At 41.7% G+C, this 26,267-nt stretch overlaps 1 protein-coding gene across 1 annotated transcript in view; it reads left to right on the top strand.

Annotated features, from left to right (window-relative positions):
• The first annotated feature begins 921 nt into the window (after positions 1-921).
• Positions 922-26,267, top strand: part of myo15ab (myosin XVAb) — a 44,901-nt gene continuing 19,555 nt past the window's right edge. The window contains exons 1-43 of the mRNA XM_086082032.1: positions 922-1,063; positions 1,151-1,233; positions 1,305-1,368; positions 1,450-1,559; positions 2,825-2,899; positions 2,977-3,067; positions 3,267-3,370; positions 4,228-4,291; positions 6,228-6,341; positions 6,641-6,802; positions 6,998-7,118; positions 7,160-7,247; positions 8,589-8,712; positions 8,798-8,893; positions 10,390-10,521; positions 10,608-10,733; positions 11,226-11,303; positions 11,412-11,563; positions 11,638-11,683; positions 11,763-11,887; positions 12,967-13,084; positions 13,176-13,351; positions 13,439-13,523; positions 14,205-14,237; positions 14,363-14,444; positions 14,513-14,643; positions 14,721-14,816; positions 15,571-15,699; positions 15,781-15,887; positions 17,821-18,002; positions 18,623-18,695; positions 18,805-18,996; positions 19,710-19,792; positions 19,900-19,973; positions 22,500-22,602; positions 22,678-23,021; positions 24,153-24,246; positions 24,339-24,443; positions 24,600-24,660; positions 24,786-24,879; positions 25,613-25,730; positions 25,814-25,929; positions 26,038-26,097. Of these exons, the coding sequence (XP_085938158.1) occupies positions 938-1,063; positions 1,151-1,233; positions 1,305-1,368; positions 1,450-1,559; positions 2,825-2,899; positions 2,977-3,067; positions 3,267-3,370; positions 4,228-4,291; positions 6,228-6,341; positions 6,641-6,802; positions 6,998-7,118; positions 7,160-7,247; positions 8,589-8,712; positions 8,798-8,893; positions 10,390-10,521; positions 10,608-10,733; positions 11,226-11,303; positions 11,412-11,563; positions 11,638-11,683; positions 11,763-11,887; positions 12,967-13,084; positions 13,176-13,351; positions 13,439-13,523; positions 14,205-14,237; positions 14,363-14,444; positions 14,513-14,643; positions 14,721-14,816; positions 15,571-15,699; positions 15,781-15,887; positions 17,821-18,002; positions 18,623-18,695; positions 18,805-18,996; positions 19,710-19,792; positions 19,900-19,973; positions 22,500-22,602; positions 22,678-23,021; positions 24,153-24,246; positions 24,339-24,443; positions 24,600-24,660; positions 24,786-24,879; positions 25,613-25,730; positions 25,814-25,929; positions 26,038-26,097 (4,737 nt within the window). The 5' untranslated portion in view covers positions 922-937. The remainder of the gene's footprint in view (positions 1,064-1,150; positions 1,234-1,304; positions 1,369-1,449; positions 1,560-2,824; positions 2,900-2,976; positions 3,068-3,266; positions 3,371-4,227; positions 4,292-6,227; positions 6,342-6,640; positions 6,803-6,997; positions 7,119-7,159; positions 7,248-8,588; positions 8,713-8,797; positions 8,894-10,389; positions 10,522-10,607; positions 10,734-11,225; positions 11,304-11,411; positions 11,564-11,637; positions 11,684-11,762; positions 11,888-12,966; positions 13,085-13,175; positions 13,352-13,438; positions 13,524-14,204; positions 14,238-14,362; positions 14,445-14,512; positions 14,644-14,720; positions 14,817-15,570; positions 15,700-15,780; positions 15,888-17,820; positions 18,003-18,622; positions 18,696-18,804; positions 18,997-19,709; positions 19,793-19,899; positions 19,974-22,499; positions 22,603-22,677; positions 23,022-24,152; positions 24,247-24,338; positions 24,444-24,599; positions 24,661-24,785; positions 24,880-25,612; positions 25,731-25,813; positions 25,930-26,037; positions 26,098-26,267) is intronic.

The following is a 26,267-nucleotide window of genomic DNA, read 5'->3' as shown; positions in this document are numbered from 1 at the left end:
CCCTTAGTGCTGTAAACTTACCTTATCTGAAACTATTTGTCAACCTTCTCCGTAACAGGCTCTCAATAACCCGGCCTTGAAGGGGGCAAGCCTCACCCTCCCCGATGGAACCATGATTGTTGACCCAAGAAAACCAAAGAGTCCCACCCTGACTGCTGCCCTTCATAACCCCTACCTTAAGGGTGTCACATACACCCTGCCTGACGGAACCATCATCATCGATCCGCGCAAACCGCTCACTCCCGACTTGTCAAAAGTACATAATCCTAGTAACTCTGTTTTCAAAATTTTGCAGGTGGTGTATAGTTTTCAAATGGTTTCTTGCTTTTACCGCCTGGTAGGCTCTTGCCAATCAAGGCATTCGGACTGCTTCATATCAACTACCTGATGGTTCCCTGGTCATCCCTGGTCAGCCGCCTGCGCCTCCAAACCTCACCGCTGCTCTAAGGAATAACATGGCCCTCCGTTCTACCGATCGCTTTCACCTCCCTCAAAACTCAGTGTTCACGGGGGCACCAAAACCCGACAGTCCAAACCTCTCCTCTGCCCTGAAGAACGATGAACTACGTGGCATCCGTCACAGGTCAGGAAGAATAAAAACCACAGACGTAAATCATGGCATGTGATATCGTTATGAAAGTTATAACTTAAGTCACATTTGTCCCACAGGCTGCCGGACGGCTCCTTCCTGACAAGACGGTTCCACAATCCCAGCCTGGCCAACGCCATCCAAAACCAGCAGCTTCGCTACGCTTCGTACAGGCCTCCAGCAGCACTGTACGGCGAAGATAACCGCTACGCTGCAGTCCCACCCTATGGGCCGCACTCAGGCCACTGGGCTCGGAATGTCAGAGGTGGTGGTGAAACAGGGGAGGACGTGTGGGCCGCTGAGAGAGTTTTACCCCACGGCACGGTCCAGCATCTGGCCAAGTGGTCCATGTATAGAGATACTGGTGTGTTGGATGGCTATTTACCCATGCCCAGTGTTGAGAATGGAGAGCTTCAGGATCCAGACTGGACTCCTGTCCGAGAGAGGGTTCCTGGTCAGAGCTGGTATGACAAGGTACTAGGTATTTCACAGAGAATCATCTCCATTCTGGACCATGAAGACTAAATCTTTCAGGCTAACTACACATCATTATTTTTTTAGATCTACTCCATCCTAAGCATGCCGACAACCAGCCACAGGGTGAAGCGCTGGGCTGAGGGCATGGAGGACTTGACGCAGCTGCCGTAAGCTCCACAAGTCTAATATCTGGATGCACATTGATGGCATTGTCAAGATCTTAGCTGTTTAATTTCAGTGAACTGAATGAGACCACCGTCCTGATGAACCTCAAGAAACGGTACGACCAGGATCTCATTTACGTAAGTGTCCCCATGTGCATTTAATACCTCAAAATGTACACATCCTCATACAAAACACTTTGATTTTTTCTCTTCCAAAAGACGTACATCGGCAGCATCCTGGTCTCCGTCAACCCCTACAAGCTGCTCAACATTTACGGCACAGACATGGTACTGCAGTATGAGGGTCACGGCCTGGGCGACAACCCTCCGTAAGACCCGAATTTTGCTATGCGCGCCCAACACTGACACTTTTGTGTGCTGTATGTTTTCTCCAAATTTTGTTGTTTGTTAAGGATAATGTAACGTGTTTCTAAAAACTCCACCTGACTAGCAACACGTGTAATACTATACTTCAAATTCCACAATTCTATATTTGTGGCTATACTGTATTGTACCTAAGAGTCTGCACTGCTGTTTTAGTTATTAGAGTATTACTGTACTTAAAAGTCCAACCTGCTAGTCAAGTCACTAGGTTAATACTCTAGTTAAGTCCTACCTTATCAGGAGACAGCTACTGTAATATTTTATTGGAATTACTAATCCACACTACTATTTTTAGCAGCCGATGCCAGCTAATAGAATATAATATTGTACATAAGAGTCCAAGCTATTTTAGAAGCTAATTTAATATATTACTAAAAACTCCAGCTATCGAGTATAATAGCTACTGTTGCATTGTACGTAAAGAGCCCTCTCTGATACTTTACTGGCTATTGTAGAAAGAATCCACCTTTGTAGCTAAGTGGCTAAACTGTGCTTCTGTACTTCAGGCCATCTTGCTATTGTTAGAGTAGAGAATATTTGTATTCTACTCTTTGCGTGTTCAATTAACTGAATGGTGAGATTCTGGTGAAGAAGTCCCTTTGCAAAGGTATCAGAAGCTTCTGGCCACACAATGAAGACACTCAAACCGTGTTCTGTTCAGATTGTGTGTGTCCCTCCTTCTTCTGCACATCATTATTTATTGAAAAGTGGGTGAATACGAAAAGTCTCCTCCCATCAGCCCACAGTACATTTATTTGCAACTCAGTGAATACAAGAAAATCCCCCCTTCTGTTCCCTTCAGCAAGTTCAGCAAGTTCCCATAGGTATAAATCAGATTAGAGAAAAACAATAATACATCAGCCTGTCCCTCCCCTCTTCCGACTGAGACCGGTACCAGGCTATACTCCCTTCTTTTCTCAGGAGAGTGAGACAGATAAGAATACAATAGACCATGCTATTCATTGAGCTACACAGCTATAACTAAATGACTCCAAAAACGGCTAAAATATAAATTGAAACTGAAAAACAATGTTAATAATTTAACACTATCTTAGTGGCTAATGATAAAAACTCCACCCTGCTAATTTGGTGACTCGTGTAAAACAGTCTGCTTTGCTAGCTTAGCGGTATCAATGTAATATGTTATTGGATATTTTAACCGACAGCAATTGAGCTACTGTATGACAAAAGACGTGTGCCTGTGTTGCAGTCATCTTTTTGCCCTGGCTAATCTCTCCTACACCAACATGATGGATGCCAAAGACAACCAGTGCATTGTGATCAGGTACCAAGTTTGTATCCCTTTTGTTCCAGAACTTTTAACTGATATCATTTATCCTTTTTGGAATGATTTGTTTACAGCGGAGAAAGCGGGTCTGGGAAGACGGAAGCCACCAAACTGATCTTGCGTTACCTGACAGCCATACATCACAAGCGCAATGTGACGCAACAGGTGCATCTGCCATTTTTGTTTTGTTTTACATAATAAAGCCACGCACGCCATGTATATAAGCAAAATATTTAGGCTAACTCCATTGTCACTTTCCTTTGCCCTGACCGTGTCTCGTCAGATAGAGGTAAGCTATTCAAGTGCATTGTTGTCGAAGCCTGTAGGAGGTTGCCAAGATCATGCGGATTTACATATTCATTAGATCCTGGAAGCCACGCCCCTATTGGAGTCCTTTGGCAATGCCAAAACGGTGCGCAATGACAACTCATCACGCTTTGGGAAATTCACACAGATCTGCATGGAGGAGTGAGTAATTGGAGTACTTTTCCCATAATTCCACAAAAAAACAAAAAAAAATGACATGGAATGAATTTTCCCAATTAAACTCATCCTGCTGTATTTCTTGACATACTCAAATATTATTGAAACCATTCCATCTTCCAAATGTTTACCTTAAATTTTTCCCCCATATTTCCCAAATTCCATTTTCCACGACAGAATTTCTGAATTAATGCAGAAATGGTCAAAATTGGACCACATTTTTCCATATTCTAGTAATTACCATTTTCCCCCAGAATTACACCTTTTTTTTTTTTTTTACATTCTTTCATTCACTTTTACATTTCCGTATTAAGAGACATTTTGAATAAAAAAATAATTAGCATATTAGCATAGTTGCCTAAGTTACATTTGAATGTTATCAGAAAACGTGAAAAAAATATATATATAAAGAAACAAGAATAGTCCAGTTGCCTTAATAAATAAATAAATAAAACACTCCACAATTTTTTGAAATCACATTGCTAAATTGAATTAATTAAAAATGACTTTGGCATTTACGCCATTAGGCTAACGTTTTTTTTGTGTGTGTAAACATGACCTTTATGGTGTGGTGTGTTTTTTTTTTTATATAATCATGAGATGATGAGTAATGCCCACCGTGTTAACGATACGACACATGCAGAGAATTGAACACTCCTAACTTTGTAACATGTCACATTAACACACTTAGGTGATGAGTTGACCTGTGACAAAAGAAGGCACGAACACATTTACACATGCACGGCTTGTTACTTAACTCTCAACTGTGTTTTTGTTTATGTGCGTGTGTGTGTGTGCGTGCGTGCGTGTGCGTGCGCGTCCACTTCAACCTAATTAACCAGGGGCGTAATCAGCGGTGCCATAACGTCTCAGTACCTGTTGGAGAAGTCTCGCATTGTCTTTCAGGTAAATTAGGACACACACACACAAACACACGCAGGCACACGCACACGCACACAAATGGTGTCTTCTTACAAGTGAGTCAGAGTGTGAGAAAGAGGAGATTCGTGAGTCAGCCAGTGTGAGGTGTCAAACATGATGCTTCTGTCCCTTTAAACCTGATGATGATCAAAACATCTCCATCAAGAGCGTCTGTCGTCCGCAGGACGAAGATGACGTCACACGCGCGCACACGCGCTTACTCAATGTCTGTTCTGATTGAGATCACTCAGACGCATTTGTCCACATTTCCCATGCAGATGTCTGATTTAAAATTGTTCTTTATCTGACCTGAAAAGTGGCCTTTAGTTAGTATTTGTAATATTTTAATTTTGTTGTTCGCTTTTTGTTTTATTACAGTGGACCCTCGCATATTCACAGTTCTGCATTTGCCGATTCACTTATTAGCGCATTTTATTTGGAACCTGTTCTGTTATTTGTGGAAACATTTGTGGGGGTTTCCCAATCGCCCACTTAATATTTGCAAATGTTCGAGCTTTTCAAGTGTCTAGCTTCTTAGCTTCTTTCCTAGCTGGAGTTGGATTTGGAGCGTATACTATTTTTTTTTATATATATTTCATTTGTTGGGTTAGGATTTGTTTTTTACTATGCATTCTTTTGAAATCATTTAATTTCTAGGATAGTTATAATTAGTGATGATTTAAAATTACTAGTTAAAATGTTTTATTTAAATGTTGTATTTAAGATAATCACATTATTATTAACAACAACAACAATAATAATAATAATAATAATAATTAGTATGATTATAATGATAATACTGCAATTGGCTGGCAACCAGTTCGGGGTGTGCCCCTCCTACCACCCGAAGCCAGCTGGGATAGGCTCCAGCAACCCCCGCAACCCTTGTGAGGACAAGCGGTTAAGAAAATGGATGGATGGATGGATGGATAATGATAATAATAATAACAACAATAATAGTGTATTATTATTATTATTATTTAAAATTACTACTAAAGTAGCACTAAGGACGTTTTCAACCTTCATAAAATACTTCCATAACTCTTCTGATGAAACATGGACTTAAAACGAGTTGAATGGTACCTTTGCCATGTCCTGAGGGGGTCGGTATCATTTTTACTGGCACTAAGCAACTTTGAGGAGGATGGTAGGAACACTGCCACAAAAAAAACTACAAATGTGCTGACTGCTTTATGGCATACGTCAAAAGCTAGCCCGGATGAAAGGACAGTCAAGGATCTTCATTGGCCCGGATTTCACTTGCTGGAGTGAGCTAAAAAAAACAAAAACAATGCAATGCGCCTGTCCTCATAGGAAATGTGGTCTTACTTCAGACGTAACAATACCACTTTTGTCCATATGGCGTCGCCATAATCAACGTAAACTGAAAGTTCCTTAGTGTTGTTTTAAAATCATTATTTATATTTTGTATTTAAGATCATAATATTACAAATAATAATAATAATAATAATGATAATAATAATTAGTGTTATTGTAATGATAATAATAACAACAATAATAGTGTATTATTATCATTTTATTATTATTATTGTTATCTTAAATACAAGATTTAAATAATGATTTTAAATAGTACTTTTAAATAATGCTAATAATAATTAGTATTATATATTGATAATAACAACAACAACAATAATGTATAATAATAATAATTATTATTATTATTATTATATAATTATTATTATTACCATCATTATTTTAAATGAAAAATTTAAATAATGATTTTAACTTTAACTTAACTACAAACGCATTATGAAACTCAATTAGCATGTAGCTTAGCATAAAAAGTGAAATGACAGTTGTCCACTAATACAGTACAAGAAGCACATACTGTTTGTATTTATCACTTAACTGTCCTTTATCTTGTGTTCTTTCTTTTTTTTTCTCGTCATGGATCGGTCAGGCCAAATCCGAGAGAAACTACCACATTTTCTACGAGATGCTGGCGGGCCTTCCTCCGCATGAGAAGCGCTCGCTGTATCTACAGGATGCTGAGACCTACTACTATCTCAATCAGGTGCGCACGCACGCACGCACGCACGCACACGCACGCGCACACACAGAGCGCAGCTAATCAGTTTCAGGGTTCACAAATGACTTGCCAAGGTGACATTCATTCTTCAGACGCTGATTAATGGCCGCAAATGTAAATGTGGCTTGCGTAACCTTTCACTCTGTTTGAAGTAAATGCACCGACGCGATGAACGCCGTTCTGCTATGCGAGCCTTCATCATGGCTGACTGCCGACATTTTTAGTTCCCTTCTTTTACCTGACTTTTTTTTTTTAAGAGGCTCGTGTGATATCTGTGAGCGCAGGGAGGGGACTGCAAAATTGAAGGCAAGGACGACGGCGAGGATTTCCGGCGCCTGATGGACGCCATGGACATCCTGCGATTCAGCGCCGAGGAGCAAAAGGACATCTACCGGCTCCTGTCTTCCGTCCTACATCTCGGCAACGTCTACTTCCAGTCGCACCAGGTCAACACGTCACACATGGACGCTAAACCAGGGTGGGGGGCAAACGGATGCGCCGGGGCCACATTTTGGTCCTCAAAGGGACAATTTAGTGCCATCTAATGCTGATAGATAGATAGATAGATGCCGCCACCACCCCCCCCCCCACACACACACACACACACTGCCGCGCTAAACACTTGATGATGCCCCCTGCAGGCTGGAGGTGGTCAGGAGGCGTCGTCGGTGGTGAGCACTCAAGAGGTCCGAGTGGTCGCCGAGCTGCTGCAGGTGTCGCCCGACGGCCTGCAGAAGTGCGTCACCTTCAAAGTTATGGTGAGCGCTGACGACACCCCGACGACACGCCGCCGACACAACGAGGCTTGATGGTCAGCGTGTTCCGTTTGCAGGACACAGTCAGGGAAAAGATATCCACTCCGCTCACAGTGGAGAGTGCCGTGGATGCCAGGTCAGTTTAAGACCATCCATTTTCTGTACCGCTTGTCCTCACAAGGGTCGCGCGGGGGTTGCTGGAGCCTATCCCAGCTGGCTTCGGGCAGTAGGCGGGGTACACCCTGAACTGGTTGCCAGCCAATCGCAGGGCACACAGAGACGAACAACCATACTCACTCACAATCGCACCTATGGACAATTTGGAGTGTCCAATTCACCTGCCATGCATTATTTTTGGAATGTGGGAGGAAACCGGAGTACCCGGAGAAAACCCACGCAGGCACGGGGAGAACATGCAAACTCCGCCCAGGAAGGCCGAAGCCCGGACTTGATCTCACAACCTTTGCACTGGGAGGCGGACATGCTAACCAGTCAGCCACCGTGCCGCCCAGTTTAAGACCGTTTTTGGTTTTTTTGTATTTACAATGATCTGATGTTATACGGTCACAAAAATAAGAAGTATGGCCCTTCGCCCTTAAACCATTTTTGTTTTTGTTTTTTAACATAAAGTAATTAAAAAAATTACGGAAGAGGATTAAGGCCAGTGAAGAGAGAAAAAAAAAAAAGGTTGGCCGGATTCTGACTTTATTCTCAGAATTCTCACTTCAAAGTGAGAATTCTGACTTGCTGACTTTCTAAATTCTAAATAAAGTGAGAATTCTGAGAATCATGTGAGAATCCTGCCAAACTTTTTTTTCTCTCCTCACCTAATCCTCTTCCATAATTTTTTTTTTATAGGGAACGTCAAAATATTTCCCTACATTATGTTCTATGTGCCCCCGATAGTCTAAACATGGCCTTCTGATTCATATTTGTGGAATATGAATTAAGTAGCAAAACCTACCCGTTTCGAACCATCTGACAGGGCGGCCATTTTGCCATTTTACTTGAAAATGACATTAAAACGACCAATCACGCCTCACCTGTTTTTTTTTGGGTTTGGTCATGTGACATTTGCAAGCTCAGCCCATGTCGTTTTCAGTCGGCAAAATGGCCGCCCCATGAGATAGATCAAAACGGCTGCTTAATTCATATTCCATAATATTTATTTTTTTTAGTAACAAAACTTTTCAAAATTAATAAAAAATTATAATTATTATTATAAATTATAAAAAAAAAATTGGGGTTAATTTAATTGAATTCTTGCTAAGAGACCTCTTTGATATTCTCTTCCCATCTTTGTGGGAGCCAAGTAAGGACATAGGATGTAAAGACAAGGGGGGTTTCAGGGGTGCTCGGAGACATTGGGGGGGGGGGGGGTGGTCATATCTTTTCAGATGCCCTCTTGTTTCCATAGGAACCAGGTCCTCTTGTTTCCATAGCAACCCTGTTGTGTGTGTGTGTGCGTGTCTGGTAGAGACGCCGTTGCCAAGATCCTCTACTCGCTGCTCTTCAACTGGCTGACGGAGCGCGTCAACGGACGCGTGTACCCTCGCAACGAGGCGCTCTCCATCTCCATACTGGACATTTATGGATTTGAGGTCCCGTTTTTTTTCGCCCTATATTAGTTCCAAACTAAGGTTGACGTTGACGACCCCCTCACTTTGAATAAAAAAACCTCCGTAGGAGCTGCAGTTGAACAGTTTTGAGCAGCTGTGCATCAACTACGCCAACGAAACTTTGCAGTTCTTCTTTAACAAAGTCATCATCCAGCAGGAGCAGGTCAGGGAAGACTTTGTTTTCTGTACGTCACCTTTTCTATACTTATTTCGGTGAAAGTTCGCTATACCAAGAACTTCTGCAAATTGCACACAAAAAAAACCAAATGTTTTAAGTGTTCCAAAGACGTATTTATAAAAAAAAATGTGTTTTTGATGCAGCCTCTAGAACTGCAGAGAACAGGTGAACCAATGGTAGTAATTACAAAAACGGCCAGAAGGTGGCAGCAGAGTATAAGAGATCAACCAGGGCCACGTTGCAACAAGCTCTTTTTTGTCAGCGTTTTCAACACATTTGCGAATAATGATGAAACGTACAACGAGACTAGACTAGGCTAAAACCCTCATTGATAAACAATATGTGGGACTAAATCAGTATGCATTTTTGTCGACTAATGAAGACGACAAACTTCACCTAATAAAAACTGGACTAAAATCTTACGGACATTTTAGTTCATGAACAAAAACGAGACAAAAATTATATGATTTTGTCAAATCTTGCCTCTGCTAATCTGTTACTGTGACTTTGTCATGTCTGCAGTTAGCGAGTGTAGCATGCACAAACACAAAGGACAGACAGGAGGTGGAATCAGGGTGTAAGGTTAAAAATAATAATAATAAAGTATAATTATAACGTCACATTACCCAACGGCGATAACGTTCCAACAATAATGTTAATCTGACCGCTAACTAATTCTGGCTAACTTACTAGCTCGTAGCATGGAGCCGTAGTAGCCACTTGTTGATATACTTTAATTGTGTGTCAAGTTGTTTTTCATCCAAAAAGATGAGAGAAATTTAAAATGTTGACAGTTTTTGTTGACTAAAACGAGGCGAAACTAAATGACGTTTTCTCGGACTAAAATAAAGACTAAAATGCTAGATTTTTAGTCAACTCAAAGTTGACTAAATAAAAACAGGACGATGTTGCCTGAGCAACTGTGATCATCTTCAGGTGACAGCACGTGGCAAAATGGCCGCCCCCCCCCCCCTCCCGGAGATGGATAAAAAAGGGTGGCTTTTTCTGCTTAATTCAGTTTCCACAAATGCAAGATTAATTAGGGTGTTGTGTTTAGACTAGTGAAGGGGTGTAGAACATATTTTTGTAACGAATCTTGTTTAGCTTGACACACTTCCTGGACATCCATTACTAATTTCCTATTTTGTCACCATATTATGGCAATTGCGGGAGTTTCAGAAAAAGCACAAAACCCGCAAATATGCTGCAGGGAAAAAAAAGTGAATCGATGAATTCATAAATAGCATTTACTGTATATGATTTTTTTTGAAAATGTATAAAAAAGTCAAAGTGGCTCATTTGGAAAGCACTGTAGTAATTGATATTTTTAGGTTCCCAAAGTTATGATATACACATCAACGCCTTCTCAATGACAGCGTGAAAATAAACAAGCCAACAGTTTTAGACATTTTATACAGGAAAAAAAAAAAAAGTCTCAAATGTCCATGGGTTGACTGTCATAGCAAAGATTGCGTCTATAGGAGGAGTACATGCGCGAGCAGATCGAGTGGCAGCAGCAACCCTTCAGCCGCAACCGGGCCTGCCTGGACCTCATTGCCGCAAAGCCTCATGGGATACTACGCATACTCGACGATCAGTGTGGTTTCCCTCAGGTAGCCCCTTTTTTTTTTGCTGCCAAATGTCCCCAAGGAAAGTGGACCCCCCATGTCCGCTGACCACCTGCTCTCGCGTCAATTAGGCCACAGACCACACGTTCCTGCAGAAGTGCCATTATCACCATGGCAACGACCCCCTGTATGCCAAGCCAAAGACGCCGCTGCCCGAGTTCACCCTCCAGCACTTTGCCGGGAAAGTTACCTACCAGGTACTTTTTCCATCGCTTGCAATTTTTACTGCCGTTACTCGGAAATAAACTTTTTTTTTTTTTTCTTCTTTTTTTTTTTCTAAGAGCTCAGTATTGTTCATTCGGAAATGTCATCATCATTGCTCTTTTTTTTTTAAATTATTATTTTTTTTTATATATATATATATATATATATATTTTTTTTTTTTTGTGTGTGTGTGTGTGTGTGGGTGAGTATGTGTATGTGCGTGCGTGTAAACTTTTGGGGACCAAGTGGTGAGATGTGATGTCATATCATATAAAAAAAGTGTATCGTATCGTATCGTATCGTATCGCATCGTATCGTATCGTATCGTATCGTATCGTATCGTATCGTATATACCTCATAAGTCACAATGTGGCTAATGGCTGCTTAGTCAAAGAAATCGTGAGTTCTAAGTACAGTAGTTAAATTGGGAGGTCATAAATGTTTAGTTCAATTGCTAAAAAAATTCTAATATTTTTGGGTCTTAGGTGAACAAGTTTCTGGACAAGAACTTTGACACGGTCCGCCAAGAAGTCCTAGACCTTTTCATCCGCAGCAAAAACGGAGTCAGACTTGGACTATTTTGAAACCGTCTCCATGTCGTCTACCTCACTGCTTACCTGTGTGTGTGTGTGCGTGTGTGTGTGTGCGTGTGTGTGTGTGTGTTTCACCAGATGGTGTCTGATCTCTTCCTGAAACATTCCGAGCTGGTGTCGCAGCGTCGGTCCAGCGCGCGTCGCAGCGGCGCTGCTCGCCGCTTCCAGGCCGGCACGGTGAGCGGCAAGTTCCAGAGCAGCTTGCAGGAGCTGCTGGAGAAGATGGAGAGGTAGAAAATAACACCGGGGAAATTGCTGTCGCTCCATTTTTTTTCTCCATTTATTCTATCCTTTCTTTTTCAAGGTGCCGCCCTTATTTTGTACGCTGCATTAAGCCAAACCAGCGTAAGGTACCTAACGTCGAGAACGCCGCGTGACGTTTTCTGCGTCAAAACTGCTCACGTGGTGTTTTTTTTGTGCCGGGTTCAGGAAGCTGTCCTGTTTGACTCGGACCTGGTGTGCATGCAGCTGCGCTACTCCGGAATCATGGAGACCATCCGGATACGCAAGGAGGGCTTTCCCGTCAGGTTGACTTTTTACAGCTTCCTAACCAGGTATTTGTATGCAGGCGGGTCGGTAGCACGTCAGAGTCAGTTTTACACATTTCTGAGCCCCAAAAAGTGGCTTCTGTGCCATTAAATTAGCAGTCTGACATAAACTGCTAAGCTGATATTTTCTGACCGGATGTTTGGAACAGACAAGAATCGGCTCATTAAGCGCAGCCAGTTTCAATTGGCATTCGGTTTTGGGAAAAAAATGGTGTTACATATATCTTCCATGTTTGTATGATGGCACATTCGAGGGGTGTAATATTCAGAGAAAAAACTCGCAAATTTGCCACTTTTTTAAGTGGCAAATTTGCGACCTAATAAAGTGGCAAATTTGCGAGAGAAAAAAACTGAAGTTTTTGGGCGAGAAAATAAACTTGCAAATTTGCCACTTTATGAAGTCGCAAATTTGCAAGGTTTTTTGCAAAAAAATAAACTTGCAAATTTGTGACTTTATAAAGTGGCAAATTTGTGAGAAAAAAAAATGGCAAATTTGCCACTTTATAAAGTGGAAAAATTGTGAGGAAAAAAATTGCAAATTTGCCACTTTATAAAGTAGCACAAATATGAGTTTTTTTTCTCTGAATATTACCCACTGCTCTAAAAAAAAAAATGATATAATTATACGTGGCCCTAATACACCGTCGTAATGTTTGACTTTCATTTGAAGCAAAAATATTCAAATGCATGAGCTGCAGCTGCCGCTTGATTTCCCTCACAAACTTCGTGAATCGAGTCTGCTCGTGCGCAGTCAGATGATTGAACGAGAAGTGAGGTGGGCGTGGTTCGATATGACTGTGATAGATTTAGCATTTGGATGTGTTTTTAGGAATTTAAATTTATAAAAAAAAAATAATAATAATAATAATAATAAAAATTAAATTAAGACTTAAACTTAAATTGCCTTGAATCAAAGAGAAGTTAGTGCAGGTACCTTTTTTTCCCACCTTTATATGGATCCTGACCAGATGCACTGCATGGCCTTTCACAAGCATCTCGAAAGTGCACTGAACCAAACCACATCCGATACCGTACAGCATAACGTTGATATTGCATCAATGTATATATTGCATGTGCACGTGCAGGTACAAAGCGCTGCTCTGCTTGAAGGACCCGCCCATGGCCGATGGAGAAAACTGCGTCATCATGCTGCGAAAGCTGGGACCCGTTAAGGTCGGCTCCTACCAGCTGGGGGTCACTAAGGTCCGCTAACACACACGCACACACATACATAGGAAGATGATGCATTTAACTGCTTGTGTGTGCGCGTGCGTGCGTGTGCGCGTGCGCGCAGATCTTCCTGAAAGAGGATCTGCACCAGCTGCTGGAGGGCAAGCGCGACCGCGTGCTCAACATCGCCGCCCTCACGCTGCAGAGATACGTGCGCATGTACTTCATACGCAAGAACTTTGTCAACTTCCGGCACTGCATGACGCTGCTGCAGGCCCGATGCAAAGGCTACGTTGTCAGGTGATCGAGCGGCTCTCTGGGACCCAAAGCGGCCTCCACTCGCGCTCACTTTTGTTGTCGTTTTGTTTTCCGAAATAACGCGCGCAGGAAGAAGTTTGCCGGCAGGAGGAAATGCCTCGTCAAGTTACGCGCCACGATGAGGATCGTCGTCAACCGGCAGCGTTACATGAGGGTATGTGTGTAATATTTAGGAAATAATTATAATAATGGAAAAGTTGATTCGCTGAGAAATTACAAAAAAAAATAATAATCTGGGTGCTAATTTTAGTAATTACAATAAAATAAATATTTTTATTTTTATATATTAATATTTATATTTTTTAATAGAAAAAAATCAAAAAATATATCGATAATAATTGGGGGGGTTTATTTCATTGTAAAAAAAGCCTCACTCCTTTCTATGCAACAAAAAAGTATGATTCTAATAATGTACATTATGAATGACTTATTTGGCTTGAAAACTTACCAGAGTCTAAATATAAAAATTAATAATCAGGTAAAAATTAATAAATGTTTTATATAAATTTACTTTATATATATATATTAATATATAAAATATATAAAAAATATAAAATATATAAAATATATAAAATATATCAAATATATCAAATATATCAAAAATATAAAATATATCAAAAATATAAAATATATAAAATATGCAATTTTAAATTTAGCCAGATTTGCACCGTCAACGAATGAATTTTCCCTTTGCCAATATCCCTCTGTTATACAAAGTTCCATAGAAAGTCCTCGAGAAGATTTCTGTAAATTGCTGCCTAATAACAAAGAAACCGCCATGAAACAAAACAGTATTGATATGATTTGACTTTTCATTGTGTTGTCTTGTTGTCAGACGGTGCTGCAGCCAGCGAGGAAGGCTGAGGAGGTGAGGATGAGGAGGAGGAGGAGGAGGAGGAGGAGGAGGAGGAGGAGGAGGAGGAGGAGGAGGATCGCAAATTGAGACAAATGTACTGTACGTGTGTGTGCGTGCGTGTGTGTGTGTGTGTGCAGGACCGCATCAACCGCGAAGTGGTGAACGTGAGCACGCTGCCCATCCCCGCTGAGTTGGCGGCGCTGCTTCAGGCGGCTTCAGGTGTGCACGGGACAACGCTATAAATAAACATGTGCCATTTATGCATGTGTGCGTGTGTGTGTTTGCAGGTGGCACCGAGTTGCACTCGGACTGCCTGGCGCTGGTCCAGGCTCCCAAAGTTCAGGTTGAACCACAGCTGACCTTGCCCCTGGACATCAACAACTACCTCATGACTCATTATGTCCGCGCCATATTTAGGGTGAACACGCACACGCACGCGCACGCGCACGCACGTGGAAGAAGCAGTGCTTATAGGTTGTGTATGTTTTTTTTTAGGACCCATACTTTGGGATGCTGACAGCCCCTCTGGAGAACTCCCTGACCCGATTGGATCAGAACTTGAAGCAAGGAGCCCTCAACATCTTTGTTCTGGTAAATACAGAGCAGAACACACACACACACACACACACACACACACACACATTTGGGTTTACATTTCTAGTGGGGACATCTCATTGACATAATGTGTTTCCTTACCCTTACCCGAACCCCAACCAAAACCCAATTCAAACCTAAACTCTAAAACCAAGTTTTGACCCTCAAAAAGTGGTTTGGACTCATGGGGACCACCAAAATGTCCCCACAATCATAGTAAACACCCAGAAAATGGTCCCCCATGATGTGATATAACCCCCCCCCCCACACACACACACACACACATACACACACACGCACACACACACACAAAAGCAGCAAATGTAATAGAATGACACACAAACGTTAAATGGTACCAATACGGTCAACGTTACAAGATCTTCATTCACTGTACAGGCAACATTTTTAATTTAAAATGTTACCAACTTTTTCTCACTTACAACCAACTAACTAACCAAGCAATTCTACATACAGCTAACTAAATTGACAATCGACATAATTTTCACGCAGCCATGCGAACAACCAACCTACCTTGCAGTCAACTAACCATACCACTAACTAAATAACCATCTCCCAAACGTACTAGTTTGACAGTGCTAACTAACTGACCCAAGTGATCTAACTAACCATACAACTAATAGCCAAACTAACTCATGTTTACAATACCCCATTGACGATCTGACCATCAACCTAACCAGCCAACCACATTACTTGCGAGCTAACTAGTTTTTACATAATGTGCCTGTGTCAGATTCTCCGTTTCATGGGCGACCCGGAGTTGAACGGAGCTCAGGAGAACCTGTTTGGGAATTACATCATCCAGAGAGGGCTCGCCAATGCCGAGCTCCGGGACGAGATCTTTGCTCAAGTGGCCAATCAGGTCCAGGCGGCGTTCGCCGAACTTGAATGAAGGTGGACATGTTGTTTCGTCACGCCGAGCTCTTTGTTTGTCCTCTTGTAGGTTTGGAGGAATCCCAACATGCTGAATTGCGAGCGCGGTTGGCTCCTCATGTCCTCATGTCTGTCTGCCTTCCTGCCTTCCGCAAGGCTGGCCAAGCACCTGCTCAAGTAAGTTCATCACGACAACCGCACAGCGGCAAACAACGGCTTGCGTCCACATGCTAGTACGTGTCCGTAGTTCTGTAGGAGGAAGTAACTTTCCAACTTTGCAACAGTAGCTTACTCAAAAAATTAGTTCATGACTAACTAGTTATTAGCTAACTGATTAAAGCTAAACAATCGCTTGCTTTGACATGCTAGTACGTGCTTGTGGTTCTGTAGGAGGAAGTAACTTTGCAACAGCAACTAACTCTAATTAGTTCACGACTAACTAGTTATCAGCTAACTAATTAAAGCTAAACAATCGCTTGCTTTGACATGCTAGTACGTGCTTGTAATTCTGTAGGAGGAAGTCACTTTCCAACTTTGCAACAGTAGCTTACTCAAAAAATTAGTTCATGACTAACTAGTTAATAGCTAACTGATTAAAGCTAAACAATCGCTTGCTTTGACATGCTAGCACGTGTCCGTAGTTCTGTAGGAGGAAGTAACTTTCCAACTTTGCAACAGTAACTTACTCAAAAAATTAGTTCATGACTAACTAGTTATTAGCTAACTGATTAAAGCTAAACAATCGCTTGCTTTGACATGCTAGCACGTGTCCGTAGTTCTGTAGGAGGAAGTAACTTTCCAACTTTGCAACAGTAACTTACTCAAAAAATTAGTTCATGACTAACTAGTTATTAGCTAACTAATTAAAGCTAAACAATCGCTTGCTTTGACATGCTATTACGTACCTGTCGTTTTTTAGGAGGCAGTAACTTTCCAACTTTGCAACAGTAACTTACTCAAAAAATGAGTTCATGACTAACTAGTTATTAGCTAACTGATTAAAGCTAAACAATCGCTTGCTTTGACATGCTAGTACGTGCTTGTGGTTCTGTAGGAGGAAGTAACTTTGCAACAGCAACTAACTCTAATTAGTTCACGACTAACTAGTTATTAGCTAACTAATTAAAGCTAAACAATCGCTTGCTTTGACATGCTATTACGTACCTGTCGTTTTTTAGGAGGCAGTAACTTTCCAACTTTGCAACAGTAGCTTACTCATAAAATTAGTTCATGACTAACTAGTTATTAGCTAACTAATTAAAGCTAAACAATCGCTTGCTTTGACATGCTAGTACGTGCTTGTGGTTCTGTAGGAGGAAGTAACTTTGCAACAGCAACTAACTCTAATTAGTTCATGACTAACTAGTTATAAGCTAACTAATTAAAGCTAAACAATCGCTTGCTTTGACATGCTATTACGTACCTGTCGTTTTTTAGGAGGCAGTAACTTTCCAACTTTTCAACAGTAACTTACTCAAAAAATTAGTTCATGACTAACTAGTTATTAGCTAACTGATTAAAGCTAAACAATCGCTTGCTTTGACATGCTAGTACGTGCTTGTGGTTCTGTAGGAGGAAGTAACTTTGCAACAGCAACTAACTCTAATTAGTTCATGACTAACTAGTTATTAGCTAACAAATTAAAGCTAAAAAAAAAAATGCTTTGACATGCTATTATGTACCTGTCGTTTTTTAGGAGGCAGTAACTTTCCAACTTTGCAATAGTAACTTACTCAAAAAATTAGTTCATGACTAACTAGTTATTAGCTAACTGATTAACTTAGAATTTATGTAATCATCATACCAATACCAAATTTCTAGTTTTGCCAAAGGGTGACAAGTTAGTTAGTTAGTTATTAACAAACTAATTAATCCAAAATAATCGAATCAACCATGCATACAACTAGCCAACAACCATTGCTAACCCACTGGATTACTCATTCTCATGTACTTTTGTTAACTGACCAATTAACTTGCAAACTAACACGACACTTAATTAATCCGCCGCAATAGTTTTGAGCATTAATGCAATGTGTTGTTTGTCATGATGAAATAAATCAGCACATATTAGTTGTGGTTGTTGCTGCGTGCACTCGGGTCCCGTTCTCAGGTTCGTGTCCGACTACGGGCCCGAGGGCTACGACTCGGTGTGTCAGCGAGCTTTGCTGCAGGCCGTGCAGCGGTGCAGCGGCGGTGGGCCCGAGTACACGCGCACCTACCCGCCATGTCTACTGGAGTGGACCGCCAACCGCAAGAGAGCGCACGCCTTACTCCACGTGCACTGTTTTGACGGTACGAGGCCACAACATCGTCTATACATGAAGGGGGATATTATTAAAATAACGGGTCTTCTGCTATATGGACAAAAACCCATTAATTAGTCGTGTGTCATGATTTACAGTAGATTGACATTTTTATTATTATTATTATTATCATTATTATTATTATTATTAACAGTTTCTAATAACTTTTTCATGTAACTAGGTTTCGGCTTTTTATTTGATACAACATAGGTTTGTTTGTTGGTTGGTTGGTTGGTTTGTTATATGGTCAGTTTAGTTTAGAAAGTCACGTGTCAGCTGGCTAGTTGCTTAGTTGGTCAGTTAGTCGGTTAGCATGACTGCATATAAAGTAGTTACAAAGTTGGCTGGCTCATTGATTACTTGTTCAGTTAGGTGGTAAATGTTGGTTGATTGGTGAATTGTTAGGTGGTCAGTTAGCACAGTTGTGTTTGATCTGTGATTTTATTAGTGGCGAGGTGCTTATTTTAATAGTTGTGTTAGTTAGTTGGTTAGTTAGTTAGTTAGATAGTTAGTTAGATAGTCAGATAGATAGTTAGTTAGATATTTAGCTAGTTAGTTAGTTAGTTAGTTAGTTAGTTAGTTAGTTGTTCAACTTGTGTGTCTCTCCAGGCATATCCGTCCTGTGTCCTGTACACTCTTGGACTACAGGGGAGAACATGGCTAACGATATCTTGCAACACAGGTAACAGAAAAGATTTAGTTAGCGTGAGTTCGGCGAGTGTCATGTCGTGAAAGTGAGCCTGGTACGGGCGTGCATACGTGCGTGCGTGCGTGTGTGTGTGTGTTATCAGGGGCGTGACAGAGGGTCGTCGGGGCTGGTCCGTGCTGCTGAAGGAGTCGGCGCAGTGGGTGGAGTTGGAAGGATCAGACTATGTCCTGGACCTGATGTCGGACCTGGAGTTGCCTGCCCAATTCCCCAAGCACAGCAGCTACTTCATCATTTCTGCACAGGAACCGGGACGTGTACGGGCCAATGCCAGCATGTAAGACACATACATACACTCATATAAACAAATGTATTAGTTAGTTAGTTAGTTAGTTAGTTAGTTAGTTAGTCTACTTGCTAATTGGTACCTTGTCTGGCTGGTTTGGTGAGTTACTTGGTCAATTACTGAGTGAGTTGGTTGGTTGGTTACATGACGACATACAAACAAGTCAGTGAGTTAGTTTGCTTGCTTGTTGGGTTGTTTTTGGTCAGTTTGTCAGTTAGTTATTTAGTTACTTCATGAGTTGGTTAGTTATTCAGTCAGTTAGTTGGTTGGTTGCTGGACAATTAGATGGTCAGTTTGTTACCACTGTTACTAAGAAACTAGGTAGAGGGTTGGTTGCATGCTGCGCCAGTTGGTTGGTAGTTTTTCAGTTGATCTGTTGGTTGGTAGTTAGCTAGGTGGCCAGATAAGCTGGTCAATTGGCCAGTCAGCTAATTGTTTGATTAGTCAGTCGGTTGTGTGTTGGTTGTTATTTACTTCATGTAATTCATAAGTTGATTACAACAATTGCATAAAAACTAATTAGTTGGGAGGTTGGTTCTCTTGATTAGTTAGTAGTTTTGTAGTCTGTTAGCACAAACACATACAAGCTAGTTTCTTGGTTGTATGGCACATTGATTAAAATTCCTGAATGTTAAATATGTACTTTCTGTTTTTTAAATGAATCTAAAAAAAGTCACATTTTGTTTCCTCACTTGTTTTTGTAGAAGTCTGCTGGGTGGTGGATTTGATGCCAATGACGAATTCCTAACATCGGCCATCATTGCCCTTGATGGCTTTGCTAGCCAAGGTTAGTGCATATACACACACACACACACAACCACACACACACACACACACACACACAGACTCCTACACAAAAGTATGTTTGACGGAAGCAGGGCATCCTCTCCTTAGACTTGGAGCCTCATCGAGGAATGGACCGCTATCTGGATAGCCTGTTTGACCCGGTGCTGTCCGACGGGAGTGCAGTAAGTTACATACCAATACACTGAGATCAGCCAAATCGTTTTTCACTTTTTATGGTGACCACACAGCAACAATTTCCAAACTCAAGACTCTAAGACACGTAGTTGACATTGTTAAGTTATTAACATTGTTTTTCAGTTTCAATTTATATTTTAGCCGTTTTGGATTTAGTTATAGCAGTATGGCTCAATGAATAGAATTGTATTATCTGTCTCACTCTCAGAAGAAGGGCAACGGGTTTATTCCATTTGCTATCTTGAAGGGAGTTTTAGTCTGGGGCCGGTCTCTGCCGGTCGGAAGGGAGGCACAGGCTGATTATTATTGTTTTTCTCTAATCTGATTTATACCCATGGGAACAGATTCTCTTGTTTCCACTGAGTTGTAAACAAATGTACTGTGGGCTGATGGGCGGAGACATTTCGTATTCGCCCACTTTTTAATAAATAATGATATGCCGGAGGAGAGGACAGACAATCTGATGGAACACGGCTTCAGTGTCGTCAGTTTTTGTCATCAGAAGCTTCTGATAATTATAATACCTTTGCAAAGGGACTTCTTCACCAGGATCTCACCATTCAGTTAATTGAACACGCAAAGAGTACAATACTTAATATTGTCTACTCTAACAACATCCAAACTGACACTCGAAGCTCTGTAAAGACTCTTAGTCCCCTTGAAACCTCAACACTCAGTGACTCAAAGACGCTTAACCACCTTCAAAGTTCAACACACAAAAGACACTCAAGACGCTAATGACAATGAAAGATTCTTCCATTTCCAAACCGGAACGCGACCGTGGTTTCCGTCAGTCACCGGCTATCAGATGTTGCCGACAGGAATGAACGTGTATCAGATGTGTTGGACAGAGCTCTCTCTGGCCGATTACGTTACCCAGTTACCGAGAAACTGGCACGGGTACCAGATGGCCACGGTGATTTCACGAGGCTGGCCGGGCAGTGGATCAACTTACCAGGCAGGAACAGACACTTTCCTGATGAAGGGCATGCATGAATGCTTTGATTCAAAAGGGGAAACAATACTGTACGTGTCTTGGTTGGTTGGTTGGTTATTTTAGTTAGCATGATTACATATAAACTACTTTGCATGTTGATCGGTTGGTTGGCTTGTTAGCATGACTAGGTAGTGTGTTGGGTTGGCCAGTTTTGTTTATCTTGTTAGTTATAAAATAATAGATCGGATCGGATTATATACAAACTAGTTTATGTTTTTTTTTGGGGGGGGGCAGTTTGTTCATCCGTTTGTTAGTCAGCATGATTAATTACAAGCTGGTTTGCTTGTTTAGCACAATGACGTGCCATCCCGTAAATAAAAAGTTAGTGCTTGGTTGGTCATTCGTCAGTTTATGAGTTACTTAGTGTGCTTTTAGTGGGTTTGTTGGCTGTTCAGTTACTCAGTTAGTTCGTTACATTCAAACTAGTTAGTGTGTAGGTTGTTTTGTTGGTTATATCCTGATCAAGTACAAACTAAATGGTCGGTCAGTTCGTTTTTTTCTTTAGTCAAATGAGTTAGCAAGTTGACTGATTGGTAGGTAAGTGAGTTTGTTAGTTACTGTCGGTGGTTACGGTTATCTGGCTCTTAAACAAACAGGATGCATGGACAGTAAGCGACCACAGAAGCTTTTGCATCATCCACAAAGTCCGCGGGGCCCGGTGTGGATTCCCAACAGCACATTTCCACATACAGGACTTGCATTTTAGTCTGCTTTATTATTTATTGCCCCAGTGCTTTCCAAAGCTTTCCCTCAAGTATACCCGGCCATGTTTTATTCACCAAGCTGTGCTCGGAGACCACCGCAAAATACACTCATAGGGATTTGGCCTCCGGTGAGCACTCTCGCACCGATCCACTTGTGCGCTCATCTGCTTCACAGCCAGACCGCCATTGATTTGAAATGATATCTGACAAATGCGGCTCAAGTCATGTTCATTTTCAGTGATGGGCTTTCTTTCTGGGATCAATCTTTCATGTCAAACAGTTAGAACATCATTGATTTTCAAATAAACCGAGGCCTTACATTTCTTCTTACAGTCGTTACTTATCTACCTACCAACTTACGACTCTACCGTTCCATCTACCGGCCCAGCACCTACCTACAAGTGCAACCAGCTTATCTTTGCTTTGCTTTGAGTTTTTTTTTTTTTTTACTTAGCAGGGACAACATGCCTATTTTTTTAGACTGTAATCAGTGTTGTCACATAAAAAAAATAATTCAGTTTATTTACATTTTTCATGTATTTTTGCTTAGCATGAAAAACAGCTGCAAAATTGACTGTAATCAATAGGTTCGAATGTATTTATTTTTTAATCATATTGTTAGTTTTATATTTGGTTTTATTTTCACGTCTTTTTTTAGATTGTCTCTTTTTTGCACATTTTTCTTCATTTCACAACACAATGTCATTTTGCTAGACTGTAATGATGGTATTACATTGCTTTTTTTTTTTTTTTTACATTTTTCATGTATTTTCCAGAACTTACCTGTAACCAATGTTTGTGGTCCTTGACAGGAAGTGGACTCGGTCGCACTGCTCTCCAGCAGGCTGAAGGGCCGTGGAGGGGTCGGTTGGCAAGACCAGGGCCCCTCGGGTGGCCCCCCGCCTCCACCCGGCGGTCAGACCACCCTCAAAAAACACCACCACACATTGTACAGCATGTTTCTGACACAAATGATTTTGCGTCCTGCAGCTGTGCGAGTGCTTCCCGTAGGAGCTGTGATGTCACTTCCTGTTGCCTCCGTGGCCCCCGTGACAGACGCCCCGTCAAGCCCCCCGACCTCACCCATCATGAGCCCCCCCACCAGTCCCCTACTCCAGCACCCACCCAGCCCGTACGCTGCCGACATACCGCCGAGTCCCTACGCCAACATCCCGCTCAGCCCATACGCCAACTTCACGCCGTCTCCCTACGCCGCCGCGAGCTCGGCATCCAGTTTGTATCCTCCAGCGTCCGAGCCCGAGCTGGACCCTCAGACGGGCGACGCCCAAACCGACAGAAGCGGGTCTACCTCGTCGCCGCAGGCTCATGCGCAGGTTGCCGCATCAAGACACTCAAAGACAATTAATCGTCTTAGAAAATCAGCTTTCAAAGACACCTAGTCATCTTGAAAATGTAACAATCAAAGACCCGCCTTGTGACCATAACAAGTCACTTCCTGTTGAAATCAGGTCACTTCCAGGTCACTTCCTGTTGAAATCAGGTCATTTCCAGGTCACTTCCTGTTGAAATCAGGTCACTTCCAGGTCACTTCCTGTTGAAATCAGGTCACTTCCAGGTCACTTCCTGTTGAAATCAGGTCACTTCCAGGTCACTTCCTGTTGAAATCAGGTCACTTCCTGTTGATTTTAGGCCACTTCCGGATCACTTCAACAGAAAGTCAACACTGTCATCATCAAAACGTTAACACTCAAAAGTTACTCAGATGCTTAGTTGCCTTACAAACTCAATGCTCAAAGACACTCAAATATGCTTTGTCATTTTAAGAAGAATTTAAAGATGTTTAATCACCTGGAAGTCAACTCAACAAAAATCTAAATCAACAGTCAAAGCTGCCTCGTCTCGCCCTAAAAACTCACCATTTAAAGACACTGCAAGATGTTTAGTTGCCTTGAAAAGTTAATACTCAAAGACGCGTCATCGTCACACACAAAGATGATCGGTCAATTTTCAAACGGAATACTCAAATACACTCAGACACAAAGTGGCTTGAAAAACGTTATCAAAGACACACTCAAAGACCTTCGTCCCCTTAAAGACGCAACGTTCAAAGATGCTCATTTGCCTTAAAACCCCAACACTCAAAGATGTTTCATCAACCCATTGACCAAATATACTCAAAGACGCCAAATCACTTTAAAAACTCAAAGATCCTATTAAACATTCGAAATACCTTTTTCTATTATTTCGTGTTAAATATTCTGCTCTTCTCCAAATGTTTCTTGTATAATTTATTTCTAGTCCAATTCTAATACATTCGTAAGATTATTTTTCAAGATCGTAATTAAGCATTAAATAGATTATCATGATTGCTTGGCAAATTGATTTGTTGTCCAGCATTCAACGAGCTATTTTTGCAACATACAACCAACAAAAAAAGTCATTTCTGGCATTTATAATCATGTAATATTTATGCTAATGAGTCATTGCAATGTTATGATGCTCAGGTTGTGTCTCATGATGATAAGAAGGACGTCCTCGGTCCTCAGAGAAAAGCTCCAGGAAGTCCGATCAACAAGGACAAACCAGCCAAAACGTTTGGTAAGAAACGACTTGACTCTCTTTAGTCTGCTTAGTGAACTTTGACTAGCTTTTTAATTGTGTGTGTGTGTGTGCGTGTGTGTGTGTGTGAGTGTGTGTAGCCCCAGTGGCTAAGTCTCCTGCCCCCCCTGCTGGCGAGATGGTGAAGTACTCAGCTCGGGTTTCTGAGCTTGTTGTGCCGAGTCAGGATATTCAAGGTAAAATGTGTTTTTAAAAGGAGGAATAATACTACATAGAATTAATTATATATAATTAAGTATTCTTTTTTTTTTTTTGTATCCAAATGTTTTTTTCATTTATTACATGAACACAACACTGCATTTTGATTGTTAATGGTTCTTTGTTTACCCCAGAAATTATCAGGCGGTACAACTCTCCGCCTCCCCCGATGGAGGCATTTCCGCCCGGGAAAAGGTGTCAGCATTATTATTTTTGTTACTATTATTATGATTGTGTTTGTTTTAATTATTGTTATAGCGCTATCATAGAAAGCACAGTGACATAAGGGTGTGTGCACTTATAATATATTTATCATTTAGGAGACCAGAGGGTAAATTTAAGAAGAAGCAAACGCCTCGTGATGAAGCTTTGCAGATCTTAAAACCACAGATGGACAAGCCTCCTGCTGCGCAGGTGCGCGCGCACAAACACTCAAAGACAGTTAGTCACCTTGAAGACTGTCAAAAACAAAAGACTCCCAAAGATACGTGCTTGCCTTAAAAACTGGGACGATTACTCGCCTCGAAAACTCAACAGCACTTCAAAGTCAGACACTCAAAGACACTTGGTCGCCTTAAAACAGCCCTCAAAGAGGCGTACCAATTTAAGAAAGTCAACATTGAAAAAGACACATAGTCACCCTCTAAGACACCGAAAGACGCCCAGTCACTTTTGAAAATCAACACTTAAAAATGCATAAGCAACGACATGTATTCACCTTAAAAACAGAGATGATTACTCACCTCGAAAACTCAGCAGACACAGTCACCCTCAAAGACACCAAAATACGCCTCGTCGTTTTTTGAGAATCAACACCCAAAGATGCACAGCTACTTTATAAACTTGGCAAACAAAGACACTTGGTCACATTAAAAATGCAAAACTGAAAGACATTTAGCCACCTTGAAAAACTCAACACTCAAAGACACGTCATCGCATCCCAAACTCAACGCTCTGGGCCCTGTTTTGTGCCTAGCGCAAGTCTAGCATAAAAGTGCTGTCTAACTGTGCGCACAAAAGGACACTTTACAAAGAGCAGTCAAAGACGCTTAGTCACCCGACACTCAAAGACACGTTGTTGCCTTGTAAACTCAAAGAAGCTTCAAGTGAAAAACTATCTCCTGAAAACGCGTGTCTGCATGTTTAGCTCAAGCGTCCCGTGGCCCCCCCACCGTCTGCATCTGCCATTAAGGAGGCCGGCTTCCAGCCCACCAAGAGCACAAAGGGCAGAGCGCCTCATCGTCCGGTGCCGGTGCCTCCGCCAGGTCCTGACAGCCCGCCAGCACGCCTTCCGCTCACGTACGACCCCGGGTCACGTGACTCATGTGAATTTGGAACCGCCCCGCAGTTTCTCGAGAGCTTCCGGTGGAATCGGAGCGCATCCAGACCAGACTGCACCAGAGCGCCAACCAGGAACACTTCACCTACACCAACGTTCCCTGGAAGCTCTGCCTCAGGAAGGAGGTGCACGCGCACTCTTTTGTTTGGATTGTCTTTGATGCCATTTTTGTGTGACGATTCAGGCGAAATGTCGTAACGATATCGTATGACGGGTGATCGTCTCTTTGGCAGGTCTTCTACCCCAAAGACAGCTTCAATAATCCGCTGGTGTTGGACCTGATTTTCAAACAGGTGATGCAAATCATGACACTCAAAGACACTGAAGCTGACCTAAATTAGCCAACATTGAAAAAGCCTAAAACCCTAAAAATTCATTGTCACTCAAGGACACTTACTCATCTAAAAAAAAAAAAAACTAAAGACTAAAAGTCACACTCAGACACCGAGTTGCCTTATAATAT

Source organism: Leptonotus elevatus, chromosome 8 (assembly GCF_054856555.1).
Source record: "Leptonotus elevatus isolate MCC_2025b chromosome 8, RoL_Lele_1.0, whole genome shotgun sequence".
Lineage (NCBI taxonomy): Eukaryota > Metazoa > Chordata > Actinopteri > Syngnathiformes > Syngnathidae > Leptonotus > Leptonotus elevatus.
The sequence above is the reverse complement of the archived record's forward strand: the minus strand, read 5'-3'. Positions and strand labels throughout refer to the sequence as shown.